The following is a 20,583-nucleotide window of genomic DNA, read 5'->3' as shown; positions in this document are numbered from 1 at the left end:
GTAACTAATCCAGGCAGCAGCAGGACTCAAATCAGAGGTCTGCAGGAAAGCGTTTGACACACCAGGAAATGAAAAGAAAGTTAGATAAACTCTGTGGGTCAGTCAAGCAGCCTTGTGTTAACATGGGAGCAAAGCCAGTAGGTTATTTGCCTTTCAGTTAAGAAAACAGTAGTTCTCAAAATAATACACCCAGAACACTATAAACTTGTTTAAAAATGGAATATTGTAAGACCTAGCCTGCTTGCAGTGAGCTCCTCTGTGAAACATGCAGCCAGAGCTCTCTGCCTAGTAGGGAGGCAATATTAAAAATAAACTAATAACTTACTGGCCTCAGGTTATTTGGGCTAGATTTATTCTCTGCTGTGGAAATACTTGTGCAAGAACGAGAGTTGAAAAACCGATGTGGCTAAGGTTGTTTGGTTAACGCTCTCTGATGGGCAATGGGAGTTTCTCTCCTGGAATTTGTTAGCATTGGGCTTTCCTCCGATCAGCTCCCACCTTTTATAGGTTCAGCCCCCCTGTGCAAGGAGTTAGTGTGTCTGTGAACTGTTTCAGGCTCTCTGAATTCAGTCTCTTCCAGGTCTGTTAGCACAGTTGTATTTTTCCGACTCTTCCTGCCCTTGGTCTCCAGTCTTACTGAAATTACGTTTTTTTGCATGCCGAAGAGAGCAACAAGTAATGTGACTTCAGCCTGTTAATTATCAGTTGGCATTTCATAGTTCTCAGGGCATAAAATATGTTTTCCCATTGATCTTCCTGGGCTATGCCATTGACCGAAGATATGGGGATAATAATATTTTCAGATCAGTAATGAAAGGATAGTTCTTTTTTCAAATAGCAGATAAATGAATACTAATGTGATACATGTCATACCAGTGGCTGAAGTCATAAGATTTCTTGATCAATCCTCAGCAGTTTGTGGTTATGATGGTCTAAAGCTAGTATCGAGGTGGAAAATTCAGAGGAAAATATTAGGTAGCCAGGCAGCAGGCAAGTTCTCTCACCAATTGCCCGACCTGCAGCAAACAGGATAGTTTGGGAGTTCCTGAACCTGTAGCTGTTGAACATGGTAGAGTTAATACTGGGAGATGGAAAAGCTGTTTTGGCACAAACCTCATAGAGTTACTGAGAGAGACTTTTCTTGGGCTGTTGTTTCCAGCAATATAAGGAATAGATTTGGCTGAAATCAAGAGGAGGAGAGGAGCCTTAGAAGAAGTTACTTGTTTTACTTTCTTTTTAAATAAGTGCTTCTTTTTTTGAGTTAAGTAAGCCAAGGATAGGTATTTGCAAGTTACAGCACTCAGTGCAAGTGCAGTTACTTATCGAAAAGCTGTGTGAAAAGAGGTCTTACTAAACAGTGGAAAACTTTGGGAAGTTTTCCCTGCTACTCCTGAACGGCGGGCTTATCTTGTCCCTTTGTCCCCTTGCAATATTGACGTGACAGAACTTCAGTAATAACTTATCTTCACCTGTTGTTGGGTGGCCTGGCAGCATTGCTCCTCACCTCTGCTTAAGGGCAGGATTATTGGTGTTAAAGCACGTCAAGGAAGACACATTGATGGCACCTGCATTCCTGACCAGAATAAAAAGTCTAGCAATAAATGAACTTTGAAGGAGCAGTATTTGATGATCTTTTGGGAAAAAAAAAAAAAAAAAAGTTGTGCAATAAGAAGAAAATTATTAGCAATTTATTACTGCTCTGTATCAGGATTTCCTTGTTTGATACAGCATTGGTTTCTGACAGTAAAAGCTGTAGCATGCAGTATATCACTTTGCATGCGTTTTTTGGTCCTCTTTTCTGTGGCTGAACACACAGTGCTTCAAACTGGCAGTGAGAAATCGTGCTCAAGGAAAAGGAAGAGGCAGTGTTGTGCAGAGGATTCCCTTGCTGGTAGTTCACAGGAACATTTTTCTCTGTTCTTGCCATGGCAGAAGTGTGTTTTGCATATGCACGTGCACCAGGAGGAGGCTGGAGCAGCAGCCTCCCCCACCCACCTTCCTCCAACATAACTCTCTAAAACAGGAAGAAACAGGGATAAAAGAAAGAAAAAAAGTACACAAGATTAAGATTACATACCCAGAAATCCAGAAGTAACCAGCCACCACCAGAGGCATCCTGGTGACTTGAAAAGAAAACTCAACATTTGTTGGAAATTTAGAAAACACCACCTTTAAGCACAGGGATCTCAAGCTGAACTAAGTGCTGAGATCATAACCTTGTGCTTTGCTTGGCCCGGAGCAGAGATTACTCTGTCTAGACTAAAGAGGAGAGCATTTTTGCTGTTGCCCTCACTGAAGATGGGGAGGAGGTAAGGCACAGTGGGCTGCGGGCCCGGCCAGCCACTGGAGCTGGGGCACCACTGCAGCTGTCCTCTGGCGAGAGAGGGACCAAGCAGTGCTGGCCATAGCAAGACTTCTGTCCCCTACCCGTGTACTCTTCTCTCCTCCATTTTACCTGCCCTGGGGATGACAAAAGTTGACCAAAATGTGCGAGTTTGGCTTTTTTACTGCTTTTACCAAGTCTGAAAGCTCACTATGGTCTCCAAGTTTCATCTTGCACCTTTTATCTTTGTTATGATCTTTGCAGAAAAATGTTCTGAAGAATATCAGAAATCCATATGTATTTACACACACGTACACAATTATCAGTGGTGAAGACTGATAAATTCTCTCGCGCTGAGTGTGGGGAAGGGGCATTTGGCTCCTGCTTCATGTGCCCCTGTCCCTGGGTCACCATCTCGCGCATTTGTGGCACTGCAGCCTCTCACTTGGTCTGTGACTCCCACCTGCCAGGTGCAATAGGCTGGCATGGTATACATTGCACTGAAAAGCATATTGCACACAGCTTAGCACCACAGCTCCTACCTGTCATGGTCCAGCGTGTTCACTGCATCCTGCCACGTAACCTCATGCAAACTTTTGACACACCTGGAAGAGCAAACATTTAAGAGGTCTGATGAGAAATTTGCTGTTGAGTTACATGGGGGAAGGTTCAAAACAATTTAATAAGAGAAAATGTTGCCTGCTCAGTCAGTTCGTCTTTCAGATTAAAGTTATCACAAAGAACCAGCTGCTGTTAGATTGTTTCGCTTATCGTTATATCGCAGGATTATCTGAAACAGTCTGTATTGCTGTTGCAGCTATGTGTCATACACGTTGTAAGTACTGATACCATTTTTGCAAGTGTGTGAATTTTTTCTTCCTGCAGCCAGAATCTTTCTTTTTGGCAATTTTTTTTTTTTTAGGCTAGGTTTCCCCAGGTACTTGTCATAATAAAGAGGTATGTTTGCTTTTTATAGGTGAGGTGTACCATAAAGGCGCTTAGATGATAGTTTAGAAGTTTAAAATGCATGCAATTTTAGACCCATGCAAATTTTAGGATACACATTTCAGCAGGCAGGCAAACGTTAGCTTCATTCATATGTAATAATGAAGAATGCTTAGGAACAAGGAATATTGCCTCCTTGGCCATTGCTTGAGTCTCCTTAGCCCAGAATTTGACAACCTGCTCAGTACAAATGTATCCCTCCCTATCCCCTCTGAATAAAAAAAAAAAGTGTTATTGTCCTTTTTAATGTCAGCCCAACTGCTGTTTCCCCTCACACTTAGCTTCATGCATTCCATTGCTTACATGCATATGCAGGGGGGAAAAAAAAAAAAGGAAAAAGAATAGGTCTTTTGGGGCAAAAGGTCAACCATGTGATGACTGAGAATTTTGTGTTCTTGAGTAATGAAGATATGCTCTGTTGTGTTTCAGTTGCTTATGTTCTTATGTGTATTTTAGGGAAAGTCACGCTATTTCACAGGTATTTCCCCTTCAACATGGAATCCCTTAGTTTATCTGGATTACAATAACTTCTGGAGGACCATGGACAAGCTGGGAAAAGAGGTAGGCTGCGTAAATTGCATGTTTCCTACAATGCTCATGTCACCATGAGTAAAGCTGGTTTGGTTTTGTTTTGTTTTGTTTCTGGCAGGCTTTTTTATTGCTTCTTTAATATAAAAAAAAAGAAACATCCATCAGGAAAGATATCTAATTGCCCAGGAACTATCAGGAATAACAGGGCTTCCTCACTGAGAGGGGGTTGGACTACATGGCCTTTAAAAGTCCCTTTCAACCCAAACCATTCTATGATTCTATGAGAGGATACAAAAAGATCTGGAGGTGTCTAACATATCTGAAAAAAATGAGGTTGAACCTCAGTGTATGTACTTTCTCATGCCAGGGAAAACCACTCCATGAGCTGGGAGATGAGAAGGGTTTTTCCCCTTCCCCTATGACAGCCTTTTTGAGTAAGGATGATTGGTTTTTGTAGCTGCCTAAGCTGGGCTCCAGTTTGGCTTCATAGTAAATTTATTTCTAAAATTCTTAAACAGTAAATGCCTTCAAAATTCAAGCAGTACAACTGCAGATCTTCCTGTGTGCAAAAAGTAGCCCCTGGAGCGTCATGCTGTCTTTCAAATATTTATCAGTTGCTTTACAACCTGGCTACAAACCAGGGGCCCTACCTTAGAATAACCTTCAAGCATAACTAACTGTATTCCTGCAAAGTTCATCGGGCTTATGTGGTTTTGCAGAATCAAATTTGTACATGATACTACACATTTTTTGGTCAGATAATACATATTTTTTAAAGTTTCAAATATACGGTAGTGTCCTCCCATGTCTTGGTACTCACATGCAATGGATTATTATTAAGAATTTAACTGTCTAAAAATAGTGTAATAGTCTAGACATTTTTGCTCCCTCTGTAGTTAACAGAGAGACACAGGGGCCTTCGGATACCCATCTTGTAACTGACTGAATGTCTGACTGGAGAAAGAATTTTTCCCTCAGCTGTTAGAGGACACCAAGATGACTACATTAGAATAGACACCTCACTTCTGGATGGTAAAGGCCAGACATATGGATATAATTCACTGGTCAGACAAAGCCAGATTTGGTGGTCATGGTACAATTCATGACCAAAGGTGTGAATTGAAACGATTCCATTTAGTGAATTTATTCCAAATTTACAGCCATGTGCAGGGGGCAAAAGCAACTCCTGGCCAACATATCAATCAACTCTGTGCTACTAACTAGCTATGACTAGGCAGTGATATAGTACTGAATAATTTCTTGAATATGTTGCCTCTGTCTCCAGATTCCTCTTGAAGCACCATGGGACGCTCCGCATGCTGAAGAATGGGACAAAATGACCATGAAAGAGCTGATAAATAAGATTTGCTGGACCAAGTACATAACTCTTTATTCACTTTGAAATCCAGCTGTAGAATTATAGTGGCTCTGTGGCAAATTCTGCATACAGCTGGGGTACAGGTGGTGACAGAGCAGGAGGTGTTTGAGATGAGGCCGGTCTTTGTGATGGGCTGTTGTCAGGCGGTGGGTGAGGACCTGTGGAGAATAAGGTGGTACACAGAGCTTGGGTTGGCTGGCAGGTGGGATTAAAAGTGCTGGGGAAACCTGGGGTTTGCCTCACACATGCACACAAGAATGACATGCACGGGGCCCATGCACACAAGAGTGACAGCACGGGCTCTTCTCACCATGCTTTCACTTCCCTCAGTTGGAGAATGTGTGCCTTTGTCTTTAGGAAAAGCAACATGTAAATAAAACCCTGCTTTGAGGGCATGAGTAAAGGTCACTTGCAGGCACAGAAATGGAGGCAGAAGGAGGTGAGGGGGCTTCCCCAGCCCCACGGCAGGCTAGGAGATGAGGAGTGATGCCCTCTGACTCTTGGCTGTGTCCTCTCCTGCACAGTTATAATTGCTTTTACTGCGTGAGCTGCATCACGTGTGCCACGGAGCAAGCAGGTGCCGCTGGCACATCGGAGAGCAGCACGCCATGCCAGAGGGCAGCTGCTTTCCAATGGTTGTGCAATGGATGGGGCAGTGCAAGACCCAAGGAGGGGGGGAGTGAGCAGCTGTTGGCTGTGGAAACTCTGGAGAAGTTCAAATGCTGCTCCTTGTTTCAGCAGTAGTACCTGCTGGGCCTCCGAAACCCTTGGAGGGAAACAAGGCAGCTGAGGCAATCTTTCTTGTTGCCTTTCACCTCCCTGGCTAGTTTGTGCCTGAGCCTGGTCGGGAGCTCCGTGTTCGTCCCAGCAAGCCTGTTGCTGCACTTGCTCAGGTCTGCCCATTGCAGTGCACCCTCCCTCTGCTCCTGGGAAGCTGTCCTTGAATGCCAGCCAATTCTTCTGGGCCTCTTTGCCCTACAGGGTAGTTTCCCATGAGATGCTGCCAAACAGGTCCTTGAGAAGGATAAAATCTGCTCTTCCAAAATCCAGGGTTGCAATTCTGCTGTTTGCCTTAGTCCTCTCAGGATCTTAAACTCCACAGTCTCATGGCCACTGCAGCCAAGGCTGCCCTTCACCTTTGCATCATCCAACAGGTCTTCCTTGTCTGTGAGTAGCAGGTCCAACAGAGCATCAACCCTAGTTGGTAGGAAGGGGCCCAAGGTGTTGTATCACCTAGAAGATGACCAGTGTGTTTTATATGTCTGTGAGGGACCACACTGTATGAATAGAAAAAGGAACAATGTTCAATATGAGGTGATGACAACTGGAAATACTCTTTTCTTCCTTTCCTTTTTCAATTAATTCTCTTTATAAGGCAAAGAGAAGTGTGCTCATTGAGCACTTGTGTCCCCGCTTGCTGTGCCGGCCCCTGTGCTATTCTGGAACGCTCTCCTCCCTTGTATTCAGCATCTTTTATTTGTGCGGCTGTGCTCTGTTTGCCCTTTCATTCTGACTGTGGTTTAGCACTGTGCGTGCAGCTTCCTGACCGAAACTTTCCATTTGAAATTTATTTTCCTGGCTTAAATCTTGCTCCAGCTCCATGTGATACAAGGGTGCAGTCATTTGGACTTTCTCTTGCTCTCTGTGGCATTGTAGTTTTCTTTACAATTAGTTTTATGAGCAGTTTGCCTGCAAACTTGGTCACTTTGAACTACCCTTTCTGTTGCAAGTGCACTGGCTCTTCCTCTTCTAGTTTTTACTGTTCCTCTTAGTCAGGGAGCCAGTGGAGTACAAGCAGAACTGGGTTTGTAGTGATCTCTCCTGTAACATGCTTCTCTGCAAGATTGCTTCTACTGCCAATGGTTTTGTGGCACCCCAATTTTAAATGGATGTGCTCAGCTGAAACATGTTCAAAAACTCAGTAAAAAGCCATTTTAGATCTTCAAGCTGAGCCAGATTTTTCTACACATAGTTAAAAACTGTAGTGCCCTAAACAGAAAAACTCTTCCACAGTATTTTCTGTATGACTTGGGTCAAGATTATAAAAGAAGATTTGTTTCTCATGTGTCACAGATCAACATCTACTGATCCTGGAGGCTCTCTTCACATTTCTCAGGCCTGAACCTGCTGCAGCTGTTTAGTGTCTTGGTGCTTGCAGGATTGTTGCAGAGGGTTCTTGTGTGCAGGATGTTTTCATATCCTGGCTAATGAAATAGAGGTGTCTGGACTTCATACCTGGGGAAATGAGGTTATAAAAGTTTATAAGTTACATATTTTAGCCCCGATGATAACTTGCAAAGTTCCTTCCTTTAGCAGATGATGATAAATTCATGTTGTTTTATGAAACTTCATCCAAGTCAAAGACCTTTCACCTTCTTTGCAAAATTATCTCAATTCTCTTAGCAATCCACAGCCAGAAATGGAAGAAATATGAATAGCCAGGTTCTCATTTGCTGCTGCTGTAACTCTGTTTATGTTCAGAGGGCTTATTGTGGTAGACAGCTGACCCTCTCCTTATATTTATGGCAATGATTGCCAATTTAGCAATTAGGGTTATTTAGCAATTTAGCAATCTGGGTTATTTACCATGTCTGATTCCTGGTTTCACAAAAGTTCTGTGCAGCAGTGTTACATGGTTGACGGAATGTCTTGGCCATGCAGCTAGTTGAGTCCCGTGGGACCCATCAGACCTTGGAAATGATGTGCCCGATGAGCTCTCCATGGAGGAGAAATGCAGAAGAGTTTCACTAACTGGTTACTAAATGCATTTTCCTGTTGAGAAAAATATTTGTTCTGATGAAAGGAATAGCAGCTGGGAAACTATTTAAAGAAATAACTAAGGTGAAATCAGTGGGATTTCAAACTGAATGGGTAAATGCTTTGGGAGGGAGGGAGGGAGGTGCTGATATAAACCCATTGAAACAGTCTCGCTACAGGCTAAAAAATAAGACAGATATAAATCATCTTGGCTTTTCTGACTTTGCGAAAGCAGCCCTGATCGAGAATAACAAAGAAAATCCTGAAAGCAGTCAGGAAGTCACATTTACTCACTGCGTGTTTCTGCTCCTGTGTCTCATGTAGAGCCGCTAAAGAATTTGCCACCTTCTTTGTGAACGTCAATGTCACCTCTGAGCCTCATGAAGTCTCTGCTCTCTGGTTCCTGTGGTACGTGAGGCAGTGTGGGGGCACAGCCAGGATTTTCTCTATCACCAATGGGGGCCAGGTACAAAATGTCTCATATTCTTCCTCCTCTCGTGAAACCATAAAGAGCAAGTGGAGTGTTGTACCTGTCAAAGCCCTGCAATTAATGAAAAGAGGATGAAACACCAAGTTCATGTGGCACCAGAGACAATTATTGTTCTCATGGGGTGGAACAACCCTCTCAGCTAACTCTGTACAATAAGGAATTTTATTAGCTAGGCTTTGGGATAAATTGGGACAATTTAATCGATTGTTTTTTCCTGCATTCACTTCAGCACAGTCCTCTGTTTGCTGTTTTGTTGCTTTTTTGCCAGTTTGTTTTCTATATGTTACTTAGCACATTTGAAGGTTTTCGAGAGTTCAAAGCAAGTGTACGTCAGAGTGAAATACGTCTTTTTGGCATTGAAGCCTCTAATGACAAGAGTTGGAAGTAGATAGCAAAAGGCCCTTGCTCACATGGCAGCATGTTTTATGAGCTATTTCAGACTGTTTCTTTCCTTGGTCGTGGCACATGCCTGGTTGCCTGCAGAACATCATGGTTTTCATGTGAATGTTCTGGATAAAGTTTCAGAAAAGGGGGGAGGGGGCTGTCAAAGTAATTTGGATGTGGTATGTGGGCACCCTTTACTAGCCTCCTACCTCAGTTAACGCAGTTGATGCAGCCTCAGAAAGCACATGCAGCATTTCAGACTTAAGCTACCAACAGCAAAGGTGGAGACAATACCACACCCTTCCAAGTGTGCCGGGATAGGGAGACATTAAGACAAGCTGCCTGGAGAGATGTGAAGTCTCCATCAACATCTGTCCATTAGGGTAAGAATAGACAACCATGTGTCAGGAAGGATGTAAGTAGAGCTAATGCTGCCCTGAGGTAGGAGCAAGACCCAAGAGCCTTCCTCCTCAGGAGCCCCTCAGTCACATTTGCTGTCCCATATCAGCAACTGCTAGATGTTGCAGCAAGAATGAAAAATAAAATTAATTCCAAGATACTCGTAGCTAAACAAGACATGTGGAGAGGGGAAAGCTAGCCTGGGAAGAGCACTTCCTTTTCTTTGTGCCTGGATGGGGCAAGCTGTCTTGGTTTCTACCATCCTCCCCTCTCCCCTCACCCCAATCAAAATCAGTTGAGCAAAACCACTAACACTAAGGGTTTCTGACTTAGCAGCCATGATGAGTCTTATAAAACTTCTTCAGGCAGCCATTTCAGTCTTTCAGCACAAGACTTTGTGGATCCTTTCCTCCCTGCCAGTACCAGCATCTTATATGTAAAAGTGAGCTGCTTGATATAACGCTGCTGGCTGGTAGATAAAAGAGGGTTAGTGCTTCCCCTGGGCCTCTGCACAGACATCGCAAGGAAATACATGTCACAGATTGTGCTTTTTCCAGACAACAATGTCTTTGTGTCTTCCCAGGGACAGATAAAGCTCATTGCCTGCTGCACTCAAGGCCAGACACAGTTAAAGATCTGTCTTGCTTCTGGGCTGGTGCAGCCTTTCGCTGTACAGATGCAAGTTGATGTCTTTGTCACACATGAGGGTTTTGGTAGCACGGTAATGGGTAAAATACCCAAACCCTCTTTTTTATGAAGTGATATGTTTATGCTAGCTAGTATACCTGCATTATATTTGTTTATTCTCTAGGTTTCATAAGTCTGTAAGCCAGCTGATTGAGGAAGCCATTGCAGAAGTGGCTTGGGCAGCAGTCCCCACTGAGGCTCAGGTGTATGCCTTTGCTCTTCTGAAGGTCTGAGTCTCTTTACACACCCTTAGGACTCGCAGATTTGGCCTCGATTTTCTTGATTATGAGCAGAAGTCATCTTCAACGTCATTGTGATTAACGCTGGTGATTTTTTGTTTGTGTTTCTTTTCTGTTTGTTTTTTAGGAGAGGAAGTTTAAAGGGGGTTCTGGTCAGATATCAGAGAAAATAATGGAACGCCTCAAAGGCAGAGTTAAACTGGAGCGACCTGTGGTCCGTATTGATCAGACAGGTGATAATGTCATTGTGGAGACACTAAACCATGAGATATATGAGGTAATTTGATCAGAATAAAAGTAGAGTATGCATTTAGTGGGGGAATACATCTGCTGTAGCTCTTAGCCAGATGTGATCAGGAAGTACCCATTTGTGTGTGTCTGTTTCTCAGACTACCCTGACACTCTGTGAAACCTACTTTACAGATTTATTTATGACTGGGTCACTTCTTGGTGTTCTGCTAGTTTGTTTCTGTCATTAGACTGCCTTTCCTGTCCTAACTTTTTCTGTGATTATATATTTTTACATTTTAGTTCCTCATTGAGACCATTTCAAAGAAAGGAAAAATAACATTCTTGTTCATATCGAAGTTCATCGTTTGCAGAAAAAAAAAGACATTTCAAACACCATTAATAAGATCTGCGAGGTCAGCTTGTCACAAGTTAGGAGAGGCCAGGGCTCAGCCTCCTCTGTGCAGCAGCGGCGCTGTGAAATGCTCCGTCAGTATGTGACTACCTGCCATGGCACCCATGGGGCAGAAGCTCCCTTCTGCATGCAGAGCCCAGCCTGCCACGGACGTGAGGGTGGTTTGTGCAGGACCGTTATGGTCTGCAAGACCCCCATCTCACCAGCGGCAGCATTTGGAGGACATTTAGAGGAAGTTAGCAGAAAGGGAAGGGGCTGTTTGGCAGAGAAGCCAGTCTAAGGATGTCCTGGAGGAGGGACTCTCTCCCTCCCCCAGGGATTTTTAAACCCTGGAGTTAAACCACAGGCTTCTCCCTCCATGCTGGCTGAGCAGCAGCCAAGTCGGAGGAGATGGCCTTCCTGTACTCAGCGGCCCCACCAGTGTGAGAGCACCTGAGAGCAGCAGTGTCTGTAGTGATATAGTGTCACCCTGAGCCCCGAAGCAGAGCGTCCTTCATCCCTCCAGTCAGGCACAGGACCTGCAAGAGGGACGGAGCATGTTCAGGAAAGCCAAAATCACCGTCAGTGTCGCTTGTCCTGAAATAGTATCCTGTGAACGTGCACAAAAGTGATTTTTTTTTTTTTTAAAACACCTTATAATTTGGACAAATGTGGGTCATATTTTCCTGGGGACGATAAAAGGCAGTTTTACCTATGCCGTAAGATCTGTCTTGTCCCATTCACCCACATGTCTCCAGACAAGTGTCATCTCTGGTCCTGTAGTGTCCGGAAAGCTGTCAAGAATAATCTAACCACAAAACAATATGTTTTTCCCAACTCCTTTTTCTGAAATGGCATAATTATTTTGGTGACCTGGAAATATCTGTGTGGGAAAGGCAAGTAGCAAAGTCAAGTGTGGGAAGGTTGTTGACTGATAAGAGCATCTTTGAAAGGTGTCCTGTGGGGCAAGCTCAGTGAGAGGCAGCGCCTCTTCTGTACTGACTGTGTTTTACATTTCAGGGCAAGCATGTGATCAGTGCTATCCCTCCGATCATGACAACAAAGATTCATTACAAACCAGAACTGCCACCAAAGAGAAACCAGTTAATTCAGCGTTTGCCTATGGGGTGTGTCATAAAATGCATGGTGTACTACAGAGAAGCCTTCTGGCGGAGGAGGGGTAGGTGGGGAAAGTGAAGGGCTGGGGAGCCCAGTGCTATGTGAATTTTGAAGCTCTGCTGTCTATCAGGGAATAAATCCAAGGGGGGGTTAAACGTGCAAAACCCCAAAACCAAACACACAGAAAAGGGAAGGTAAAGCTCCCTCGAAAGGAGAGCTCTTCCTTCAAGCTTGAGTGCATGCCTCCTCCTGAAGGTGAGTCCAGACCCAATAGGATCCCAAATCTCACTGTTGTTAGCTGAGGAGGGACGACTGAGAGAACAAGCAAGGTTTCCCCGGGAAGCATTGCTGAAACCTGCAATGCACAGAAGCAGTGCCCCTGCAGCAGCAAGTCCCTGCTTCTCCCCGCCAGGGCCAGAGTTAGGGCAGCCGAAGAGAATTTACAGCAGATGACAAGGAGAGCTTAAGGTGTAAGCAAGACCTTTCCCTGTTTTTAATCCTTTGTTCTACAGACTTGATATCTCAGAGGACTGGAGAAAGTAGGTTAGCTTTTTGTTAAGATATTTTTTCCATGTGCTGCAACATCATGTGTTTCTCAGCTTTGATACCAGTTCTGGAACTATTTGTATGAACAGATTAGTTTCCACTTCCTATGTAATGATATTGAGAGTTGCACTGGGCAAGAATATTTCTTAATCAAAAGAATATAATTTTGCATGTTTCAGGGCATAAACCGGCCACTGGGATTAGAAAGAAATGTAGGCAGGTTTATACATTGTTATCTATATGGGGTTTTTTGCATGTTCATCTGAAACATGTACTGATGTGATACGAGATTAGACGGCCCATGTTTCTGTTGCATTACTGTTACAAGACACCATTCCTGACAGTCTTATTGTCAGCAAAATCAATACAGGGTGTAACTTTGAGCCCGCAGTGACCAGATGTAATTACGCTGGGTTTTGTTGCTGCTGTTGTTATTTTGGCCAAAGTTACTCATGGAATGAACCATCACAGTTCTTGCTAGATCCGTTTATTTTTAATGTTTAGTGCCTCCAATATAGAAAGCCAAAGGGACTTGCAACAATCCACAGAAATTCCTTGCTAAGTAATAATGGAAATTAAATATGACTTTCTTGAGTCTGTGTACAAAATTTCCAAGAGTCAGAGGGAAGAGAGGAGAGAGACTGTTACAAAAACACTTCAGACATGTAGGTATTATTGGTGACGAAGGAATTACTGTACAATTCCTTTTATGGATACTTTTTCTTGCTCATTACTATCAGAAACAATGACCATCAACAAGTTTCTCTGATAATAATTTTATTTTCTTTCCCCCCTTAGGTTATTGCGGTTCCTTCATCATTGAGGATGAAGAGTCTCCAATTGGAATAACCATAGATGACACGAAACCTGATGGATCTTTCCCTGCCATTATGGGGTTAGGAGCTTCTAGCCTATACTTACAGATGTGTATTTATTTTTCTATGAAGGAATGGGAGGAGGAGGAAGAGGGGAAATGGCCAGGTTACACCAGTTGTGCCCACTCCCACAGTCTTCATAGATGGAGGAGAACACTTCCGACAAGCCTCTAGTGCCTCTCTAGGCTGTATAAGCTTTTAGGTGAAACTTCTACAAATAGCCTAAGACAAAGAAAATGGTTGGGAAGGAGTTGCTGAATTCAGCTGTAGTTCATTTTAAGCATTCAGTTAATGTTTTTTTGCTGTGGAGTAGATTTAGAAATAAATCCCTTTCTTACTCAGCTTTGTGAGCCTGTATTCGACTTATGGTGGGCATTGTATTTAGCACCTGGGCCAAAATGAAAATACAGTTGTCCAAGAAATCCTCATTTGCCTCCTTCCCGCATTGAGCTGAGGCAGGCCAACGAACATCAGCTGGTGCTTGAGCCGGGCAGCAGCTGTGCAGTGAAGAGATGGGGATTTGAAGAAACTGCCAAGTAAAAAAGTTGTAGTTTGGACAAACAGATGGGAAAATATGTAACAGCATTGGCTGGTTTTTAAAATAGGTTAAGCCAATGTGAACAAACAATCTTTACAAATGTTTCTGCTGTAATCTGAGGTGAGACTGCCAAAAAAAGGCCAATATAAATGTCAGGCAACTACTCCTTAAGTATCTGGCAAGGAAAGCTTGCCACTTCTACTGAACTGTACGTGTTTATGGGCATGTTCAAGGCTTAAAAACTTCCATGACCTGAGAGCAATAAGCCTCCTCCAAACCCCATATGGGCAAACAGTTTCCTGCTTTCTCCTTGTGGATTTATGCAACTTTCTAAAAGAAAGCAGGAACATACTTCATACCCCAAGTATCTCCACTAAGGTCAGATGAACTAATCACCAAATCTGTTTCCTTCAAGCTGAATAAATATTAATCCCAATTCTTACAGGACTGGTTCATGACACTGCAGTGCTTGTCAGAGCAGCAAGCTCCCATCACTTATCACCAAATGGCATGGGCAGTGGTATGGCCAGCTGTCTGCGAGACTTCAAAAGCTCAAGAAAACTCAGGGCCTCAGTCCTTTTGGATAAGACCTAGGTATAAGAGGGTAGGCAGTGCAAGCTAGTTTGCTGGACATTGTTGTCTCTCTGCCCACTTTGGGTATAACTTTGCTCTCCTGAGTCAGCAGGGATGGAGAGTTCATTCCCACAGAGCAACATGAGGCCAGTGCTGGCAGCTTTGAAAACACACTTGCAATCCGCAGCTTTCTCATCTGGTAGCTGCCAGGCAGACCTCTGCGCCTGCTCCCTGGAAACGCATGCCCTCCCTTTCAATTAACTCCCCAGGGTACCCCGCACAAGCCTTTTCACCGGTGTGACCTGTAATTATTAAGTGATGAGGTATGATGAAAAAATGTCAAGCCCATTACGTACCGGTAAAGTGCTTTGCCTGTCTTTTTATAGAGTAATTTCAAGCAAGAGCTTGTGGATCAGCTGGGGTGCTGAGACTGCATGATATTTATATGCCGTATTTTTCTTTCCAGTTTCATCCTTACCAGAAAGGCTGTTAAACTGGCCCATCTCACTAAGGAAGAGAGGTAAGAGTTCAGAAATTGTAAATATTTCAGAAATAAGTCAGTTCTCTGGGGTGCTTCCCCACAGGAATATGTTTGTGGATATGTTTGTGCATATGCACATATACACATGCTCAGTGCAACTACCAACACTGGAAATTGGGGCAAAAGTTGAGCTTTTAGCATAAACAGGCCAAGACGCTAATGCTAATATCCATCCAGTTATGCATATTTCTGAGTTTCCAAGTCCTGCCCCCTCTTCCATGTTATGACTTATCAGCTCTGTGTTTCTATGTGAACTGAGATTTTTCTGAAGATGTTCCCAGACTGCATCCCCACTGAGTGATGCTTCACCCCAGGGATACAGGGAGCGCTGACGTGCATAGCTTTGGGTGTCCTTCACATTCAGACTGGGTGATAAAATTTTTAAACCTCCATGTTTACAACAGTATGGTTTCTCCAATAGTCTGTGAAATGAACAAACAGCACTTTCTAAATGTGATTTTTGGTACACATGCAAGTGAAGGAGGAGTTCTGCTTAGGAATGTGAGTAGTATTCTCCAGCTCATATTTTGTTCTCAGCTATAGTAAATCTGTAGGGATTTCATTGATTTATATTGCTTCTCTTCTGGTCTTACACCAGTGAACATGAGAATGAATTGACTCTGCATCCTAAAATAACTGTACAAAGATTTATTTTTTCAGAGCTCATTGCCAAAATCAACCTTCATTTCCCATTCCCTGGGTCCATTTTGGATGTCACATTTAGGCATGAGCATTTGAAATATGTATGTTAAGAACTTGAAATCAGACTTAAAAACAAAGCGAAACCCAACTTTCTTTCCAATGTATTGCAATAAATGTGATTTTTTTATAAGAAGAGCAATAGCTGAGAGGTTTTTTCCCACCTTTTTTTAATCTGACTCTGATTTTATTTTCATGTAGGAAGAAGAAGATCTGTGAGGCATATGCCAAGGCAATGGGGATGCAGGAAGCTTTACAAGTAAGAAATGAATGCCTTTTAACCTCTGTTGTACAGTAATGTTGCTCCTTTGTTCTAGAAGATGAAGTCAAAATTCCTGGTACCTAAAATATGTACCTAAAATTGCATGTTGTGCCATTCAATCTGTACTCCCAAGGGGAGGGCAGCAGCATCTAGTACAGGAAGAAAAGAGCTGCCAATCTCACTCCTTACAAGAAAAGAGAAGGCAGTGCATGGTTTAATTTGTCCTGTCATTTCCCCATGGGAAGCTAGTGCTTCTGTAAAAGTGCAAAGATTTGTTTTGTGCAGATGGATAGCATTAGCCAGATGACATGGCACTCCTTTGACAGGTACCCTTGGCCTGTTGTTTCCCTCTTCAAAGGAAATTTGTTTTTTATTTCCAATTTCTCTGCCACTGTTTCACCCTCTAATGTTTGCTAATACTTACAGCCTGTGCATTATGAAGAAAAGAACTGGAGCATGGAGCAGTATTCAGGGGGTTGTTACACAGCCTACTTCCCACCAGGCATAATGTATTCTTATGGAAGGTAAGCCAGAGAATGCTTTGCTTTCTGATTTACATTTCTTAGCTCGTGTACAATGATATACCTTATGCAACAAACGTATGGCACATGTAGTATATTGGGGAAACTCCAACCCTCTTTCTGCTCCCCTACTCCCCAGCTAATAAGGATCTTGCTATTGACTTCGGTAAGAGCAGAGTTTCTCTTGTGACTTTCAAGGAAACAAAGCACAATCACAAAGGGACCTGCTAGAGCCAGGAAACCTTTCCCTGCTACGTTACGTACAGTATTTGCCGCTATGCAGTATTTGCAATAGGTCCCTTTAATGCTTTCTAAGTCCTTGAGGGCACACATCTTGGACAGATGAAGAGTCTCCACTGACTGTGTAGGTGGAGTATCAGGTTCTGGTGAAGCCCACTGGGTCACATCATGAGGGGAAGACACAAAACATGAAAACTCATTAGCTCCTCCCATCCAGCAAAGCCTTCCATGCCCTCCCCACACAGAACTGCTGTATTCCTAAAGGAACGTGTTAGATAATACTGATTAACACTAGGTATATCACTGAAAAGTGTGTGGGAGGCACAGTTCAGCATGCTGAACATGGGAAGAAGAAACAGGAACAACCAGACAAAATCTTGCATCCATAGCCAAAGACCAGACAAACCACGTAGCACATCGCAGCGTGAGCTCCTTAGCACATCCGTCACGGAGTTACACCTCTGTGCCAAGTTACACCTCTGTGCCTCTGTGCCAAGGTGCGTGTGGGAAGAAGTCATCTCGTGCACAGCCTCTTCTGCTGTAATTTATCTGAGCACTTGGGCAGTGATGGATGAGGCCTGTGACCTGGGGAAGCTGCTGTCAGGCAGGCAGGGAAAACCTAGTCGGGGGTTAGATGGGAGCCCTTAGAGCAAGCATGTCTCTCTGTGGGAAAGGGGTAGCTCATTACCTGTGGTGGGGTTGACCGGGATGCTTGTGCAGCTTTGCACGGCTGAGGGGCTGGCTCATATGACCAGGTGGGGTGAATGCAACTCCCTGAACGCAGAGGCCTTCAGCTGCCTTCCCCTTTTGGCAGGGCTTGCAGCCAGGCAGGTCCAACCTCCAAACAGAAGCTGTATTAGTGACCCATCACTGCAAAAACATCATTCACATCCCATTGTAATGGCAGGATAACAACAAAGCTGCCATGCAGAAGACGTAAATCTATCAATCAGCTGCACTGCATTTCTGGAGGCTGTTAGGATTATCCCTTATCCCAGCACTAAAATAAGGCTCGTATTATTTTGCACGGAAGCTGGGTACACTGATTTATGCCTTAGATTTTCTCTCTCTCAGATCTTGAGTTTTGTGTACAGAAGCAGGTAGGTGGTCCTGCAGGGACGGCTTATTGCACCGTGCTCCCCAGCCCAGGTCTCCAGGAATTCTGGAGAACTGAAGTTGAGCGCTCCATCAAAGCTCATAAATTGCTTTTAGAAGGATCATCGCCTTCCTGTTACTTGTCATCTGACATTCTCCATTTGTTTTGAAGGATCATTCGCCAGCCCATTGACAGAATCTACTTCGCTGGCACAGAGACAGCTACTGAATGGAGTGGATACATGGAGGGGGCTGTACAGGCAGGAGAGAGAGCAGCCAGAGAGGTACAGACCATTGGTTTGCTTTCAACATCTCTATTAAAAGGTTAAAAAGGATTAAGTACAGCTCGGAGGGTCTGATTTTGTGCATCACACCCTGTAATTGTGCAGAGGCTCCTGGAATTGATGGGGAAGAATCCCAGAAAAGGATGTGAACCAAAGCCTTTTTTTTTTCTTAAACTTTACTTAGTTTGCTGTTGAATAAAGCAAAGCCAAGAATCTCACCCAAATCAGAACATTATGCAGTGCGTTGCTGCACTGGAGACTTAAAATGAAGCTCATGCTGTATACCTCATGTCTAGAGGAAAAACCCTCCAACCTGATGCTGCCTTAGATATACTACCACAGTTTCTAACTAATTAATCACTGCATGTTTAAAAAGTAATTTAAGTCATTATAAATGCATGCAGCTATTTCCTATGCTGCAGTCTGGAAATCTGAGCATTGTTCTCATTTTTGATCTATCCATTCTGCTTCTCCTTTTATGAGAGGGTACCGTTAGCTCGGCTTTATGAATTCGTAATAGGCGGCTCTGATAATGTCTAAATCTCCTCAGAATGACACGCATTGGGCCAGGTTCCCAGTCACAGTGAAATTCCTTTACAACAGTCTGGAGGGAGGGAAAAAAACCATTAAAGGGTGTACATTACAGTTACAACTGCTGTATGGCAGAGCCACAGAGCTGTTATTTAAGGGAAAATCAGCCCTTTGCTTCTGTTTGACAGAACGTCATGTTTGCCTTATAATCCTCATTACTTGCTCTGTTTCAAGTCACCTAACTTCTCTTTTCTTTTCTCCATGCCTGTGAGCAGTAGTAACAAAGATGGTTAGCTGTCTCGTCTGGAGACATTCATTTGCCCCTGAGAATCTCCATGATTGTTACAATCAGTCAGTTTATTCTCAACAAAAATCCTCGATGAGCTTTGTACTGCCTGAATAGCCAAGAGATAACTTTGTAATTGTATGCTTTGAAAGCCCCAGAGTTGTCTCTCTCCTCTTTCTAGTTTGTGGTCCAAGCAGCATCATTCCTAACAGGCTTTGCATCCCAAGTGCGTGGCGGTAACGTCACCTTGCTATTTCTCAAACTGTCATGTGAAAAAGCATTTTTACTTGTACTCAGAAGAAAATTTAAAATAAACATCTGGAGAAGCTGTAGTTTGTGTGGATTTCTGAGTGAATTCCTACTTTTTTCAAATGACTCTGTGAAACTGTCCTTTTATCCTTAAAACACTGGTTAGGCACACAACCGTTTGATGACCAGCTGTTATATATTTACACAAACTACCAAAACTGCCTCCTTCTTCTCTCTTTGCTGATATAACCAGAGAAATCACTATACATTTGCTGGTTCAAGGCACTTTCAGCTAGTCATAGTTATGCCTTTTATCAATGTCACCTTTCTCTGACTTGCTCTGCTTTTCCAAAACTGAAAGTAGCGCGGGAAAGCTACGTATTTAATACGTATTAAATACGTATTTAATACGTATTAAACGTATTAAAACACGTTTTAATTTTTTCTCACATGGTACAAATAATTTTTTCTTCTAGGTATTGCACAGTATGGGGAGGATCTCAGAGAATGAAATTTGGATGCCAGAGCCAGAGTCGAAGGTAAGCCAGGCTTTCTTGTCACATGGTCAGGCACGCACCCCTCAAGCAGGCTGCGGTCCCTGTTTCGGGGATTCCTATGGGGCCTGCCCCCGGGCAAGGTTTTGTTTACCTCACATGCTGATGGTATTCATTTTTTTGACTCATCCGAGGAATATTGTTACCCCTGTCTGAGGGGTGGATGGCCAAGAGCCACGGACAAAGATTTCGGAGCCTGGGGGAGTGCAAAATGCAGGAAATCAGCCTAGTTCTGCCCAGTCCCAGGCCACGGTTTTAAGACAAATATAACCTCCTCCCAGTCACAAGTAACTCTACCTTCACTGTCCTGTGGCTGTTCAGGATGACAGAAGATACACGTTTCACGGCCCTGACCCTCCTTCCCACCCCCAGTCTGGTCCTCGGGAAAACCTGTGATCTCCCTAGCCTAGTGTCGGATGTTTGCTGCCTCCCACTCACACGGTGAGGGAGACCCTGCAGTGGTACCATCTCTTCTCTCCCCCAGGATGTCCCAGCCCGACCGTTCACCACCAGCTTCTGGGAGAGGAACCTGCCGTCCGTGCCAGGACTGCTGTGCCTGCTTAGCTCTACCGTGTGTTTCACCTCTGTGGCTGCTGCGGGGCTGTTTGCCTATAAAAAGGGACTACTAATTCGAAACTAGTGGGCACCACACATCCAGTGGAAGCTGCATACTCTCTCTTCTTCCCTTTTACCAGATGGGTGTTATTTTTGGAGAGAAGTGGCACGGACAGCTGGAAAGGGCAAAAGTTGTTCTCCTTGTGATTTTTCTTTTTAGCACCATAATTAATGCATCAAATCTACTGCAGTTGCTACCAGCGAAACAGAAATAAATCAACTGTGGGGGCATTTTTCAAA

The 20,583-nt window shown here is 43.7% G+C and overlaps 1 protein-coding gene across 2 annotated transcripts in view; it reads left to right on the top strand.

Annotated features, from left to right (window-relative positions):
- The window catches only part of LOC140647594 (amine oxidase [flavin-containing] A-like), a 37,544-nt gene extending 16,961 nt beyond the window's left edge, over nt 1-20,583 (top strand). Inside the window, exons 4-15 of one of the 2 annotated variants that reach the window (XM_072852384.1) lie at nt 3,785-3,889; nt 5,145-5,236; nt 8,319-8,460; nt 10,321-10,470; nt 11,836-11,995; nt 13,279-13,375; nt 14,933-14,986; nt 15,908-15,965; nt 16,395-16,492; nt 17,997-18,108; nt 19,651-19,713; nt 20,213-20,583. In XM_072852384.1, coding sequence (XP_072708485.1) covers nt 3,785-3,889; nt 5,145-5,236; nt 8,319-8,460; nt 10,321-10,470; nt 11,836-11,995; nt 13,279-13,375; nt 14,933-14,986; nt 15,908-15,965; nt 16,395-16,492; nt 17,997-18,108; nt 19,651-19,713; nt 20,213-20,368 — 1,287 coding nt within the window. In that variant the 3' untranslated portion in view covers nt 20,369-20,583. The remainder of the gene's footprint in view (nt 1-3,784; nt 3,890-5,144; nt 5,237-8,318; nt 8,461-10,320; nt 10,471-11,835; nt 11,996-13,278; nt 13,376-14,932; nt 14,987-15,907; nt 15,966-16,394; nt 16,493-17,996; nt 18,109-19,650; nt 19,714-20,212) is intronic. The other variant, XM_072852387.1, reaches the window with a different exon arrangement.

This window comes from Ciconia boyciana, chromosome 1 (genome assembly GCF_034638445.1).
Source record: "Ciconia boyciana chromosome 1, ASM3463844v1, whole genome shotgun sequence".
In the NCBI taxonomy this organism is placed as follows: Eukaryota; Metazoa; Chordata; class Aves; order Ciconiiformes; family Ciconiidae; genus Ciconia; species Ciconia boyciana.
Note: the sequence above shows the minus strand (reverse complement) of the source record. Positions and strands in the feature narration are given on the sequence as shown.